Source organism: Oncorhynchus mykiss, chromosome 28 (genome assembly GCF_057628025.1).
Source record: "Oncorhynchus mykiss isolate SJ-2025 chromosome 28, ASM5762802v1, whole genome shotgun sequence".
Taxonomy (NCBI): Eukaryota; Metazoa; Chordata; class Actinopteri; order Salmoniformes; family Salmonidae; genus Oncorhynchus; species Oncorhynchus mykiss.
Genome location: NC_143049.1, coordinates 36,346,503 through 36,361,743, shown reverse-complemented (window position 1 = coordinate 36,361,743; position 15,241 = coordinate 36,346,503). Strand labels below are relative to the sequence as shown.

Genomic DNA, 15,241 nt, shown 5'->3' with positions numbered 1-15,241 from the left:
GACGACGAGCACGCAGGTGAGCTTCACTGAGACGGTTTCTGACAGTGTACAGAAATTCTTCAGGTTGTGCAAACCCAGTTTCATCAGCTGTCCGAGTGGCTGGTTTCAGACGATCCTGCAGGTAAGGAAGACAGATGTGAACGTCCTGGGATGGCGTGGTCTGCGGTTGTGAGGACAGTTGGACGTACTGCCAAATTCTCTAAAACAACATTCCTTCAGTCAGCATGCCAATTGTACGTTCCCTCAAAATTTGAGACATCTGTGGCAGTCTTGTGTGACAGAACCATACATTTTAGAGTGGCCTTTTATTGTCCCCAGCGTAAGGACCACCTGTGTAATGATCTTCTTGTCAGGTGGATGCCAAACTTGTCAGGTGGATTTAATTATCTTGGCAAAGGAGAAATGCTCACTAACAGGGATGTAAAAATGTGTGCACAACATTTGAATAAAATATGCTTTTTGTGTTTTTCAGCTCATGAAACATTGGACCAACACTTTACATGTTGCATTTATATTTTTGTTCAGTGTAAATTAAAAGCCTCCAAGGGAATCTAGGAGATAATGAAAGACAAAGTCATTGCTATTGCTAGCTCAATATTGCCATCTTGTGTCCAACGAAGGGATCAATTGAGCGTCATGTCATTTTAAACTAGCACAACTGTGCTTCTTATGCACTTTGCAGCATTACCAATATGCTGAATTAATGCAGCAATCACATTTGAATGACAAACATGTTTACACCGTACAGTAATACAAGTGACATTGTGCATTGTCAGTTGGAGGCATGGCAGTGTTGTTTTTCAGTCACCATCTCTGGAACAATGCAACGTCAGTATAAAAGTGATAAGTGATAGCCAACAGGCAAAAATGAGAATATCAAAAGATGTGGTAGAATAATGTATTTTATTCTCATATACTTTTAAGAAATAATATACAAAGCTATGGTCGCCCCATCCTCACAAAAACCTCTAATCCCCAACTATCGGATAAGTGAGTTCTCCAGTTCTGAAGACCAAAGTTTTGGCCGGTACAGTATGTCACTGATTGATCGGAGAAGTCTGAGGATGGAGTAGCTAAGTCTGTGGATATGAAAGAGTGAGACAGCATTGTTGTGTAAAATAGTTACGTTTAATTACTGAGGCCTAAAAAAAAAAAGTTTAACTTCAGTAAGACAAATGTAGCGAACGTTAACTACGGACTCCATTTAACTAGTGCTGTACTGGATTAGCTGGTATAGCCAAGAGAAAGGTGAGTCCCATGAACATAAGATCATCTCCACCCTCTCTTCCATCATCTTCACAAGAACGCAATTAATAATGTGCAACAATAATTTAGGTTTTACATAACCACGTGAAACTAAAGACCCTTTTTTCACAATCTCGAGAGAAACTGCACATAAGGAATTAATTACTCAAGATGAAGACAAAACAGACAAGCTTACAAAACAAAAAAACATCAAACGTTCAGCAGAAGAGGGGGAAAATGATCAAGTACAGATCAAAGGGGGGGTTCTGATGCAGAGGTCATGGACGACGAGAACGTTGCCCTTTATCGCATGATCCCATTGGGGGTTCGTGATAGGGACTGGGAGGTGACCTAAAGGTTCCGCCATGGGACAGTATGTTCTGAGAAGTATCCTGGCCCAACGTAAGAGGGGTCACAGGTAACTAAGTCTACAGACTATTCCCATCCAGGGGGGAGGGAGCGTGGACCGTCATAGACAACTCATGTCAAGCAGCTAAGAATCTTTGTCGGCTCACATTTTAAAAAGTACTCAGTGAACTGGGACTGCTAAATTCAGGATTCCTCACTGAATAGAAGCAACTGTATGAGTCTGGAAGGAATCAAAGTTGGCTTTTAAGAATATGCTGTTAACCTGTGGGCTGTTCGATATCCTATCTGCAATGTGACGCACCACTTCAAGTCTATGCTGAAGAAGTGTTGGCGTTTGAGTCTTCCTGGAATCAGTTGGCGATTCATACATCTCAAGTCAATCGGAGTCCCTTCAGTTCCCTCTCAACTTCAGTTAAGCCACAAGTCTGAGGAGAAAAAGATGCATTCCCAAACCAAAACTGGCTATCAACCGCAACAAACACAGTCCAACAGTTTCTCAAATCCAAAAGGACGCCAGCCGAGTTGATCAGGTAACAAAAAAGGTATGACCTGTAGGTTTCTCAGAATCCACTGGTTTGGGTGTCCATGAAAAGCTCAACACGGCTTCTGTATTATTTTAGCCTGCGGTTTCATAGAACAATTTACATCTTGGATGCCTAGACAAAATCTACACTTTTTCAGGGGCTTGGGCAGTGGTACGCTTCATTGCGTAACCCATGACGTCTTCAACAGGCCCAGTCTCTTGTCCGTATCCTCAGACGCCCTCTGGTTCATGACGGTACGGACGTGTTCAGACTGGGGCACATGGGGCATAGAGGACCGCGTCGCAGGCTTCGCCCGCAGCCTAAAGCGGTTCACCGTCTTTCATCTCCCACACAGGTTCTCAGACCATGTAAGAGTTCTGGTTCTTCAGCTTGTCCAGTTCTTTGCTCTGCTGTCTCAGGAACAGTATTCTGGGAGAAATTGACAGTTTTAAGAAAATAAACAATTTATCGTGAAGATGCATTCCTAGTGTGTGTCCTGTTCTCACCTCTGTTCCCGCAGCGTGGCCTGGATCTCACACACTCTGACTAAAGATCGGAGGTTTTTGAGTTCGGTGCAGATCTCAGACATGTAGAGACTGCCCATGTTGTGGGCATCCTCCCGTAACCGTGCTGCCTGAAAGAGAAAGGCAGAACCGGGTGAGGGGTTGCATCAAAATACACATCATGAACCTTAAAGCATTGAGGTCAAATTTCAGAGAAAAACATTTTTTAAAGTTTTAATTAGCCATCTTCAGAAGGAAATATTTATCAGAAATGTATTTTAGTACTGGTTAGTCAGAGTACCAAGAAGGCTCCTGCCTAGAGTCCTAGGCCTACCTAATGGTTCCATAACCAACTATAAATGTGTACAAAAGTTTAAGTGGGCATGTCATGTCTGTGTGCCCAGAGGCTTACTCTCCCGCTTTCTGACCAGCCAGCGGCAGCGTTGTTTGGTGGTTCAGTTCTTTATAGTAGAGGCGAGGGCTAAATATTGACTAGAACTAAAAAGGGTTAGGGTCTCTCATCTGTCCACCAGGTTTCCATTAGCAGCAGCAAACCAAACAGAATCCATCCACTACATGGCATCCCAAACCAAACAGAATCCAACCACCACATGGCATCCCAAACCAAACAGAATCCAACCACCACATGGCATCCCAAACCAAACAGAATCCAACCACCACATGGCATCCCAAACCAAACAGAATCCAACCACCACATGGCATCCCAAACCAAACAGAATCCAACCAAAACATGGCATCCCAAACCAAACAGAATCCAACCACCACATGGCATCCCAAACCAAACAGAATCCAACCACCACAAGGCATCCCAAACCAAACAGAATCCAACCACCACAAGGCATCCCAAACCAAACAGAATCCAACCACCACAAGGCATCCCAAACCAAACAGAATCCAACCACCACAAGGCATCCCAAACCAAACAGAATCCAACCACCACAAGGCATCCCAAACCAAACAGAATCCAACCACCACAAGGCATCCCAAACCAAACAGAATCCAACCACCACATGGCATCCCAAACCAAACAGAATCCAACCACCACATGGCATCCCAAACCAAACAGAATCCAACCACCACATGGCATCCCAAACCAAACAGTGAGCTTAGCCACGCCCTCTCTTTTATCAACTTCAAACAGGAAATGGCCTGGGTGGCCTTGGATGTGTAGCTACTGCCATCTAAGGGTACAACATTTGATTGTATGATAGTGCCGTCTACACTAAATGCAATAAAAAAAACTGCTGTTTCGTAATAATGTGCACACAAATGGATTACATGCATATATCCTACTACCATCAAGGCATGACTAATCCAAGTCGTAATTCAACAGTAGCAGCTTCTGTGTATCACGGTTATATCAAAACAGTGTGGTAGTATTTTGATAGACTGTATTTATCCCATTAGACATACAGTTGACAGACATCCAGACAGAAAAACGACTAACTCGACGTTCACTCATGCCGATCACCCCATTATGCACCCAAATACCTTATTCTACCATCTACTAGAAACTGTTTTGAGTTGAACGCACAAATTCCTTTCTAAACAACTAACTCAACATTGAATGAGCAAAACCCATTGTCCCCACTTCACAGTGGAGGTCCTACCTGCTTCTCGATGTGCTCTGCGGGCCAGTTCTGGATGTGCCTGACGAGGTTCTCGTCAAAGTGAGAGGCCAGCGAGGGGGTGAAGGAGCCAGGAGCGCTGGTGAGGCCTGAGGCAGCGTTGGGAACCGAGTGGCCGCCGGTGGAGTTGCTGTTAGGTCCTGGTGGCGGACTCCCCTGACTGCTGGACGAGAGAGACAGCAGAGAAGTATAAGGACCGGGGGGGGGGGACAGACAGACCGGTCTTCTATATACACACACACACACACACACAACCCTTCCAGACATAGACAAGTACATCTCAACTAGGTCAGGGACACAGAGGTAGGTGACATTAGGAATAAGGACATTTGTCCACACTCATCCAGTGATACTATTCTTCTGACAAGGGTACAAAACGGGATTGCTGTACTTCCATTTCATAAGGCTGTGTATATTGTGGAGGCATACAAGTAATGCTCCGTGTCTACTAAGAACCATTCAACAAATCAAATTTTATTGGTCACCTACACGTGTTTTAGCAGATGTTATTGCGAGTGTAGCGAAATGCTTGTGTTTCTAGCTCCGACACTGCAGTAATATCTAACAATTTCACAACAATACACAAATCTAAGTAAAGGAATTTAAAAAATATATATGTATGGATGAACAATGTCAGAGCGGCATAGACTAAGATACAGTAGAATAGAATACAGTATATACATATGAGATGAGTAATGCAGAATACGTAAATATTATTCAAGTTGCAAGTGATTTCAAGTCTATGTACATAGGGCAGCAGGCTCTAATGTGTTAGTTATGTACCTCCGCTGTTGGAGAGTTCGGGGGTCCTCTGGACGTTTCTCTGCTGAAGCCTGCTGAGAAACTGGTCCTGGTTTCACTGGGGTAACCTGCAGAGGGACAAAATAAGAAAGAAAATTAAAAGCAAGCAAGAGGGAAGGAGAAGAGAGCAGAGGACAGATAAAATAATGGTGAGGTGGGGGGGGGGGAGAAAGACAAACACAGATCACAGGGTTAAAATGACAAAACCATACCTCGACATAACACAATATCATTGGACAAGTTTAGAGTTTCCGTGGAGGTGCTGACCTTTGGTTGGGAGGTGGCGGGTGGCATACTGAGCAGGGGTTTCTGGGTAAGGAGGTTGGTCTGGGGCGTGCCATTCCTGGGCGACACGTATGAGCGGGGCGAGGAGGCGTCCGACGTTAGTGATATGGGCGACTGACTTGTCTGCAGGGCCGCTATTGGTTCGTGTCCAAGAGGCGAATAAGACAAAGGTACTATTTTTAATAAGAACAGCCTTAAATCTCACATACACAAAAACGGTATAACTACACTATAAATATGCCTATAAAGACATGAGTCATTCTAAAGGTTTCTTTTTTCTTATGCATCCAAAACGTTAATGAAAAGCAGTGGCTATCGTTGCTTAGAGGACGACCCTGGTTAAATACATCCATAGCCAAATTTGATAAAATATTCAACAACAAAAACGAGCAGACGTTGCCCTGAACGATGCCCATACATCTTCTTGAAAGACATTGGTCAAATCTTCAGTTAAAGCTTTCAACAATAACAGCTACCCTGAAAATATCCAATAGGCGAATCCTCCCAACAATAACAGCTACCCTGAAAATATCCAATAGGAGGATCCTCCCGACAATAACAGCTACCCTGAAAATATCCAATAGGAGAATCCTCCCAACAATAACAGCTACCCTGAAAATATCCAATAGGAGGATCCTCCCGACAATAACAGCTACCCTGAAAATATCCAATAGGAGGATCCTCCCGACAATAACAGCTACCCTGAAAATATCCAATAGGAGGATCCTCCCGACAATAACAGCTACCCTGAAAATATCCAATAGGAGGATCCTACCGACAATAACAGCTACCCTGAAAATATCCAATAGGAGGATCCTCCCGACAATAACAGCTACCCTGAAAATATCCAATAGGAGGATCCTACCGACAATAACAGCTACCCTGAAAATATCCAATAGGAGGATCCTCCCGACAATAACAGCTACCCTGAAAATATCCAATAGGAGGATCCTCCCGACAATAACAGCTACCCTGAAAATATCCAATAGGAGGATCCTCCCGACAATAACAGCTACCCTGAAAATATCCAATAGGCGAATCCTCCCAATGTATTTCTATCTGAATAGAAGTGTAATTCTATATATCCTAGTTATATACATCAACCAGGAGACACTGGAATGAAAAAAACATTCTAACAGAGAGAGAGAGAGAGAGAGACATCAAAAAAAGGTGATGACGTGTGACAGCAGCCATACCTTGGTTGGAGTGTTGAGCAGCTTGGGAAAGAAGAGCAGTGATGTTGAAAGCAGACGGTCCAGCAGTGAGGAGTTTATGAAGCATAGACTGCAAGGAAGCTTGGGTAACAGCAGCCGCAAGGACTAGAGGAGAAAAACAACACACAGGACAATGAGAAACACACACACAGATACAGGCACCCCCCATATGCGTGTCATGTATGCAACACACACAGACCAGTCCATACATGAATATCAAGAGAGACGGGTTGTTGAGTGACAGTGATTTTCAAAAAGGCAGCATTATTCAATAATCAACTGTAGAAAAGAGGTGAGCAGACATGATATTGGACTTTTACCCTACGAGGTCCGGAGCCTGCATGTTTTCTGTTCTACCTGATAAATAATTGCACACACACCTGGTGTCCCAGGTCTAAAGCAGTCCCTGATTAGAGGGGAACAATGAGACAAAATCAGTAGAACTGGCTTTGAGGTCCAGAGTTGAGTTTGAGGGATATAGGCTACGCAAAACTGTCATTGAATGGGTAGTTTAATGAGACGATTTTATATTCACAACTCATGTGGTCGACGAGAAGCGGTTTTCTCAGGGTCGTCCATGCACAAGAATAGGACCCACAAACCCCTTCCCTCAATTGAGTTACTCCTTTTATCTCGATATGGTGAATTAAGCCTATTCAATATCTGCTCCTCTCTGAGTAACAGAAACTTTAGAAATCAAACCCAATGAGATGTCTTCTGAAATATCAGACTGAGGATCAAAACGATTGTGGCCTAGACAGTGTACAGCTAGGGACCGACAGATGCATGTTCGGCTAGAAGGTGTACAGCTAGGGACCGGCAGATGCATGTTCGGCTAGACAGTGTACAGCTAGGGACCGACAGGTGCATGTTCGGCTAGATGGTGTACAGCTAGGGACCGACAGATGCATGTTCGGCTAGATGGTGTGCAGCTAGGGACCGACAGATGCGTGTTCGGATAGATGGTGTACAGCTAGGGACCGACAGATGCGTGTTCGGCTAGGGACCGACAGTTGCATGTTCGGCTAGATGGTGTGCAGCTAGGGACCGACAGATGCGTGTTCGGATAGATGGTGTACAGCTAGGGACCGACAGATGCGTGTTCGGCTAGGGACCGACAGTTGCATGTTCGGCTAGATGGTGTACAGCTAGGGACCGACAGATGCGTGTTCAGCTAGATGGTGTGCAGCTAGGGACCGACAGATGCGTGTTCAGCTAGGGACAGACAGTTGCATGTTCGGCTAGATGGTGTACAGCTAGGGACCGACAGATGCGTGTGCGGCTAGATGGTGTACAGCTAGGGACCGACAGTTGCATGTTCGGCTAGATAGTGTACAGCTAGGGACCGACAGTTGCATGTTCGGCTAGATGGTGTACAGCTAGGGACAGACAGTTGCATGTTCGGCTAGACAGTGTACAGCTAGGGACCGACAGATGCATGTTCGGCTAGATGGTGTACAGCTAGGGACCGACAGTTGCATGTTCGGCTAGATGGTGTACAGCTAGGGACAGACAGTTGCATGTTCGGCTAGATGGTGTACAGCTAGGGACCGACAGTTGCATGTTCGGCTAGATGGTGTACAGCTAGGGACCGACAGATGCATGTTCGGCTAGATGGTGTACAGCTAGGGACCGACAGTTGCATGTTCGGCTAGATGGTGTACAGCTAGGGACAGACAGTTGCATGTTCGGCTAGATGGTGTACAGCTAGGGACCGACAGTTGCATGTTCGGCTAGATGGTGTACAGCTAGGGACAGACAGTTGAATGTTCGGCTAGATGGTGTACAGCTAGGGACCGACAGATGCATGTTCGGCTAGATGGTGTACAGCTAGGGACCGACAGTTGCATGTTCGGCTAGATGGTGTACAGCTAGGGACAGACAGTTGCATGTTCGGCTAGATGGTGTACAGCTAGGGACCGACAGTTGCATGTTCGGCTAGATGGTGTACAGCTAGGGACAGACAGTTGCATGTTCGGCTAGATGGTGTACAGCTAGGGACAGACAGTTGCATGTTCGGCTAGATGGTGTACAGCTAGGGACAGACAGTTGCATGTTCGGCTAGATGGTGTACAGCTAGGGACCGACAGATGCATGTTCGGCTAGATGGTGTACAGCTAGGGACCGACAGATGCATGTTCAGCTAGATGGTGTGCAGCTAGGGACCGACAGATGCGTGTTCGGATAGATGGTGTACAGCTAGGGACCGACAGATGCGTGTTCGGCTAGGGACCGACAGTTGCATGTTCGGCTAGATGGTGTACAGCTAGGGACCGACAGATGCGTGTTCAGCTAGATGGTGTGCAGCTAGGGACCGACAGATGCGTGTTCAGCTAGGGACAGACAGTTGCATGTTCGGCTAGATGGTGTACAGCTAGGGACCGACAGTTGCATGTTCGGCTAGATGGTGTACAGCTAGGGACAGACAGTTGCATGTTCGGCTAGATGGTGTACAGCTAGGGACAGACAGTTGCATGTTCGGCTAGATGGTGTACAGCTAGGGACAGACAGTTGCATGTTCGGCTAGATGGTGTACAGCTAGGGACAGACAGTTGCATGTTCGGCTAGATGGTGTACAGCTAGGGACAGACAGTTGCATGTTCGGCTAGATGGTGTACAGCTAGGGACCGACAGTTGCATGTTCGGCTAGATGGTGTACAGCTAGGGACCGACAGTTGCATGTTCGGCTAGATGGTGTACAGCTAGGGACAGACAGTTGCATGTTCGGCTAGATGGTGTACAGCTAGGGACCGACAGTTGCATGTTCGGCTAGATGGTGTACAGCTAGGGACCGACAGTTGCATGTTCGGCTAGATGGTGTACAGCTAGGGACCGACAGTTGCATGTTCGGCTAGACAGTGTACAGCTAGGGACAGACAGTTGCATGTTCGGCTAGATGGTGTACAGCTAGGGACAGACAGTTGCATGTTCGGCTAGATGGTGTACAGCTAGGGACAGACAGTTGCATGTTCGGCTAGATGGTGTACAGCTAGGGACAGACAGTTGCATGTTCGGCTAGATGGTGTACAGCTAGGGACAGACAGTTGCATGTTCGGCTAGATGGTGTACAGCTAGGGACCGACAGTTGCATGTTCGGCTAGATGGTGTACAGCTAGGGACCGACAGTTGCATGTTCGGCTAGATGGTGTACAGCTAGGGACCGACAGTTGCATGTTCGGCTAGACAGTGTACAGCTAGGGACAGACAGTTGCATGTTTGGCTAGATGGTGTACAGCTAGGGACAGACAGTTGCATGTTCGGCTAGATGGTGTACAGCTAGGGACAGACAGTTGCATGTTCGGCTAGACAGTGTACAGCTAGGGACCGACAGTTGCATGTTCGGCTAGATAGTGTACAGCTAGGGACAGACAGTTGCGTGTTCGAGTCGCGGACAACTGTAGTCTTTTAGCTTCTCCTAACCTGCAGCTTTTGTTCTCCTAACCTGCTATGAACAGACCCTTCTGAAGCCAAACCCACTGGTTCTGTTGTAACATGATCACTTCAGACATCAGAAAATCCAAATTTGTGTTTCACATTTCAGTATAGCAAAGGCTTTTTTCAATACCTATGCTGCATCAAGTTACAACGATCACACCATTACTCCAGAGTTGACCTTTGAACCCCAAGTCATATTTTCAGGCAGAGCTTATTTGGAACCAGGTCTGCTAAAGCTCAAGAAGGAGAACTGTGGTGTTGGGCGACTCACCCTCATTGATCTTGGCCATGTCCATGCTGCCATTGCTCATCTGCAGGGTGGCCTGCAGCGCTGGGAGAAGCTGCCGCAGGAGGGCGGGGTCTTGGAGCAAGCCCGAGGCCTGAGATTGGACAGAGGGGGACACGGGGACCATGGAGGAGGATGAGGAGGGGGTGGGGTTAGAGCCAGAGGCTTGGTTCAGACCCGGATTGGTGGAGGAAGATGACTGGGAAGGAGCAGTGCTGGAGGACGACTTGTCCCCTGAAGTACTCTCTGTGGAGGGAAAGGAAGAACAGGACTGAAGAGACTCTGGCTTGATAGACAGGATGCACCTCTCTGTGGTTCAGACTGACTTGCTGTACTCATATCCATTTTGTTCATTGAAAAGGTGATAGCCATAACGCATACAGGTGTCAAGTCTTTTCAGATCAGTGCAGAGGAAGGAGAGGACGAGGAAATAAGTCACTTCTTACCATCGACACGCGGCCAAATTCTAAGACAGTAGATGATTTCACATTTCACAAAGGTATAGTCATACTATAACAACAACAAAAAAAATGTATTTAAAGAGGCAAACATCAAAATCCAGATGTGGTTAGTGTATCTGAATCTTAGACAGCAACTCCCATAAACGACCCCCCTCTGTAGATTTCATACTTACTTGTGGTGGCTGTGTCCACAGACTCTCGTCTGTAGTCCCGGTCTTTAGGGAACGTGTTGGACTCCCTCTTAGACGGGTCTTTTTGCCTTTGCTCTCTGGACACAACGAAATACAGAAACTGAAGGTCATTGTCAGGATTACGTTTCATTATTAAACAGTGTAACTGCTGGTTGAATTCAGTATGGGAGTGTTAATGTCAGAACCTGTACTCTACCAATCTAAGTTATGGGACCTTTCAGCATGTTCAATCGATGAGGTTCAGAAATAGGGAATATTGGGCCATATTGGACTGTATTGCGATTTAAGGTAGAAACGGAAGAGTTTAAGCGAAAGAGAAGAAGAGTATGATGTTTATGAGTGAGACATTGTTTTTCCATTGGTCGAGGCCTTACCTCTCCAGCCAGTCTTTGGGCTTCTCCCATTGAGAGACCTCAGTCCTGCAGTTGTAGTAGTACTTCTTGCCCGAGGAGCTGATGTGCTCCGACCAGTCGTCTGCAGGCTCGTGAGGCTGAGGGAAGAAGGCACAACATAAAGGTCAACTAACTTAACACTAGCGTAGGTTGTGGGTTCAAGTAGGCCTACATTTGGAAAATCAGGATAAAGGCTAGCGGCTAGTAATCAGATTCTAATGTGAAAACCGGTGTAGGAGATACAGGGGCTTGTAAGTAAGCATTTCACTGTAAGATCACCTGTGACTAATAACTTGATTTGACTTGCTCAATAATTGATTGATTCGACTTGCTGATCCTGCACACAATTTAGGCTAGTCTGTCTCAGTCAAATGTGGTTGTCAGGGTGCATGTCAATATTCTGAAACTCTGCATATCTGTGTTACCCTGCCTATATAGAGGACAGATTTACAGCTGTGGCTATGAGGATGTGCCCAACAAGGCTAGCAGTGATACTTGGCTACTGGGCCGCTTCAGGTCCATTCATCCGGTAATTTCTTGACACAAGTGTATGCTGAGCTAACCCTTCAGTTCCAGGGGCTGATAACTCAATGCGAAAGTAACTCTAGTCCACTGTTTCTCTGCAGATGAGAGGAGGGGTTTGTTTCTGGTTGTGAATGTAGGCAAAAAAAAAAAAAACTCTTGTGAGCTGAAAAAAAATGTCTCTTGATAGACAGATTATCATGAGGATGGATGGAGACAAACACCAGAGAATAATCATCCTTTACACAACATCCCGACAGACCCGATTGACATAATTTGTCACACAAAACTGAACTGTAAACAAGCAGAGCTTGTCCTGTGGCTTAGAGACCCATGTTCGAACCCCAGCCTGGTGGATGCCTACTTTCAGAAATCACTGGTTCAAGTACAACGAGGTATCTTACTGTGTCTGACGCCTTGCTTTGATTTGAGTGCGAGTTGGAGCTGTGGTTGTGAGAATTCTCTTGCGGAGAGCAGCTGGTCCCTTTAAAAGAAATTATATGATGAGAACATCTACGAAGGAGACCACACTATTAGCAACCATAGACATGACAGGTTAGGCTACCCCCTATCCATTGAACAAAAGATGTTTGCAATACCATGGAATTTACAGCAGCTTTCCATTTCATGAAGCACCAAGGTACAGTAGGTCAAAAATGTATACTTTAGTGCCCAAAATAATCATAGTAATGTAGCTAGCCTAGGTGCACTACGGTTTCGTCATTCTACAATACTCTCTCATTTGACAAGACAACGTCGAGTTAACTAGTTTAAAAAAGCCCCTGTGGAACTTCAGCAACAGAACTTTCATGTTAATCTTGCATTGATGTCTGTGTATAGACTTGACCGACAGTTTTGTGTGGATATCTTCAGTCATGAATTGGGCCTTACAGACTCAACGTCTTGTTGTACACAAGTAGCCATGCATGTTTGAGCAGGTGTCATGTATGCAGAAGTAGTCCAAGAGCTCTCAATAGCCCAATTTACAGTGTAAATCAACAGTTTGATGTAGGCTATTTCTAGCCTGGACCCAGATACGGTGGTGCTGTATAGCCAACTCCTAGGGCTGTTTGGCATAACAAGGCCCACAGGAATAGGCTAAGCAGCATAAACATATCTAGGACCAGGCTAGGATAGCTGAACTGGCTAATCAAAAGCAAGCTTCTCTGTGCACACAAGCAAAAACATTTAAGTAATATTACCAAAATACAGAGAAAAGGTTATTTAGCTAGGTTCTTTCTCTTTGGGCTTACCACCATCTTGGCCTCGGAGTGTGTGAAATGTTTTTGTTTTGCTGTGTCCGTCACTGTGCTTATTGACTGGACTTTCATCAGAGTGTCGGAGCATTTTGTAGGGTGGTGTAGGATCTGACAACCCATCTCGCATTTTATCGTGACGGTGAAGGGTGGTAGATTGACTCTTGGGCTGGGATTTGTGTGTCTGCAATACACATAGGCTTGTGTCAGTCAACATAGCAATTCAACGTATCCTCTTTATGGATGAACACCTTTCCACCCACTGACATATGATACTGTAGGCCTACTTCCTACTCTTGACATTGATTGTACTGTACTTTTCATCCCTGCCTAGCTATGTATGCACAACCGTTTGTAACGTTGTTTCTTGCACAGCTAGCTAACTAGCTTCCTTAACCCACTTATTTTTTTGTCTACATTTGTCAATTTCTTGTACTGCAATTTTAGCCATTTTACGTATTCTGAGTTACTACAATGGTTACTACATCCATCCTTTGTGCAGTATTCACACCATCAACATAGATAGCTAATCGATTAGATCGTTATGCTCCATTGGTTATCTAACTGGCTATCAAGGACTGTATTTAAGTTAGCTAGCTATCGCGTAAAAATAAACATAGCTAGCTAACGTTGGTTGGCTAACGACTAGCTGGCTAATGTTACGCCAAGGGAAATACAGTCGGCAGCTAGCTTGTTGGTGAACTATAAGTTATTGTTCAGCATTAGTTAGCTAGGTAATTTACTAACTAGTTGTAGCCCAACTTGTGTTCACTGACGTTAAGGTAATTTTGCCAAATCCTGAACCAAGGCTTTTGAGTTGCAAAACTAAAAGCCAGCTAAAGGCCTGCATGGCTTACGAGTTAACGTACGTTAGCTAGCTAACACACTTGCTAACTACGTAGCTAACGTGCTATATTCACTTGCTTTACCTGATAGGGCTGTGAATCCCTTCGGTCGGTACACCTGAAATATAGACAAAAGAAAGTTAGCTAGCTATAGGCACACATTTGAAATGTTGATGCTGCAAAAAAAATATTATACTAGCTAACTAGTTAGCCACTGTAGCTACTGACGTTAGTTACCTAGCGACAACGTAGTTCGCTAGTTGTAACTAACTAGCTAGATAAATGAAAACCTTAGCTACATAGCTAACATTATTATGTCAAGGGAAGGGTAGAGCTGTCAAAGAAGTGACAAAATGTATTGTCGTTTACCCATCGCTGAGTCTCGGTTGTTTCCTTGTATGCATTACCATCAATGCCGTGTTGATGTGTGTGTGCGCGAAGGGGGTGAACTATTGACAACAAAATAATATTATCGTCTTCAGTTAATTTATCTTGGTGATGTCTTGGTAATTAGTTAGCCAGCTGGGAAGGCCAGCAACTAGATTTGCACAGTGGATAGCTATGTTGGCCTTTGGTCCATTATTTTCTCGCCTAAACTGCACAATCTCTTCTGTGCAGTGCCAGTGAAAGGAAACAGGCGTAGCAATGAAATCTGCCCCGCCTCCACACACTTAGCTATTTCCGGGATACTCCCTTGTCGAAAAAGGTTCGCAAACCCTTCAGCTAATCAATGATTTGCAATGCAGTCAGACGAATTGCAGTGGTTGAAATAACAACAAAGCCCATCTCTGAGAATGCACATGGCCGATGACATTTGATGATTGAAAAAGTATTGATACAAAGGGTAGTATAGGTCTTTGCACTTTCCCTGCCCCGGCCCAGTATGTCAGATAGTCTAAAGTTAAACAACTCAAAGGGCCCAATGCAACATGACAGAATTATAAACCAACCCCTAGTCTCTACCCTAGTGTTTTTCATTCTTCCATGGGCTGTGCACAGTACTACCCATTATAACTCATCAACGTATTGCAAGTTAATTGAATTTCATAGCACTAGGCTGAGACAAAAGCCCACATACACTGGCCCTTCGGTACCAGTAAGAACACAGCCCGGAGAGCCTATTTTTTTGATTGACCCTGTTCTGGATAACCTACTGATCAGGACCAATGCTGTATTTCTGTATCCTTGTCTGTCTGTATAGGACTAATGATGAGGCGACATTAGACCATCCCTATATCTGGCATTGATTACCAATGCCTGGTC

The 15,241-nt window shown here is 45.2% G+C and overlaps 1 protein-coding gene across 2 annotated transcripts; it reads right to left on the bottom strand.

Annotated features, from left to right (window-relative positions):
* Positions 1–886: 886 nt before the first annotated feature.
* LOC110509087 (WW domain-containing adapter protein with coiled-coil) lies at positions 887–14,684 on the bottom strand. Of its 2 annotated transcripts, none has more exons than XM_021590045.3 (13): positions 14,348–14,684; positions 14,063–14,096; positions 13,131–13,317; positions 12,282–12,361; positions 11,338–11,453; positions 10,946–11,040; positions 10,297–10,557; positions 6,573–6,695; positions 5,359–5,510; positions 5,074–5,159; positions 4,273–4,453; positions 2,645–2,772; positions 887–2,567 (listed from the first exon to the last, which is right to left on the bottom strand). In XM_021590045.3, the coding sequence occupies exons 1-13, from the start codon at positions 14,386–14,388 to the stop codon at positions 2,498–2,500; spliced, it is 1,554 nt and encodes a 517-aa protein (XP_021445720.2). In that variant the 5' UTR covers positions 14,389–14,684; the 3' UTR covers positions 887–2,497. The 2 variants fall into 2 exon arrangements, with proteins under 2 accessions (XP_021445720.2, XP_021445721.2); XM_021590046.3 differs by having other exon boundaries at positions 4,273–4,450.
* Between the last annotated feature and the right edge of the window lie 557 nt (positions 14,685–15,241).

Bases quoted from the DNA above. Each gene is read 5' to 3' on its own strand.
- LOC110509087 (XM_021590045.3), bottom strand. From the start codon at position 14,388: ATGGTAATGCATACAAGGAAACAACCGAGACTCAGCGATGG. The intron at 4,454-5,073 runs GTACATAACTAA...TCTCTCGTCCAG, and splicing joins CGAACTCTCCAACAGCGGAG to CAGTCAGGGGAGTCCGCCAC. The intron at 2,568-2,644 runs GTGAGAACAGGA...AATTTCTCCCAG, and splicing joins GCCACGCTGCGGGAACAGAG to AATACTGTTCCTGAGACAGC.